At 55.7% G+C, this 307-nt stretch overlaps 1 protein-coding gene across 1 annotated transcript in view; it reads right to left on the bottom strand.

Annotated features, from left to right (window-relative positions):
• Positions 1-78, bottom strand: part of ice2 (interactor of little elongator complex ELL subunit 2) — a 99,584-nt gene extending 99,506 nt beyond the window's left edge. Inside the window, exon 1 of the mRNA XM_048617030.1 lies at positions 18-78. Within this exon, the coding sequence (XP_048472987.1) occupies positions 18-31 (14 nt within the window). The 5' untranslated portion in view covers positions 32-78. The remainder of the gene's footprint in view (positions 1-17) is intronic.
• Positions 79-307: the final 229 nt, after the last annotated feature.

Raw genomic sequence — 307 nt, forward strand, 5'->3', positions numbered from 1 at the left:
CCCCCCGGCTCCCTCACCAGGACAGCGCCATCTTCCTGTCCGCACTCAAACCCCTCCCCCCCGGCTCCCTCACCAGGACAGCGCCATCTTCCTGTCCGCACTCAAACCCCTCCCCTCGGCTCCCGCGTTCCGCGGAGAAACGTTCCGCCCGAGCGCCAGAAAGAAAACCCAACATTAAATACAATTACAGTAAAATTACACTTTACACTGAGCCACAGCCAACACTGAACTCAGTAACACTCTGAACCACAACAAGCAGTGAGCTACAATAAACAGGGAGCTCGCCTGAGGCTCTAATCTCCTACAA

The sequence above is a fragment of the Rhincodon typus genome, chromosome 36 (genome assembly GCF_021869965.1).
Source record: "Rhincodon typus isolate 14 chromosome 36, sRhiTyp1.1, whole genome shotgun sequence".
Lineage (NCBI taxonomy): Eukaryota > Metazoa > Chordata > Chondrichthyes > Orectolobiformes > Rhincodontidae > Rhincodon > Rhincodon typus.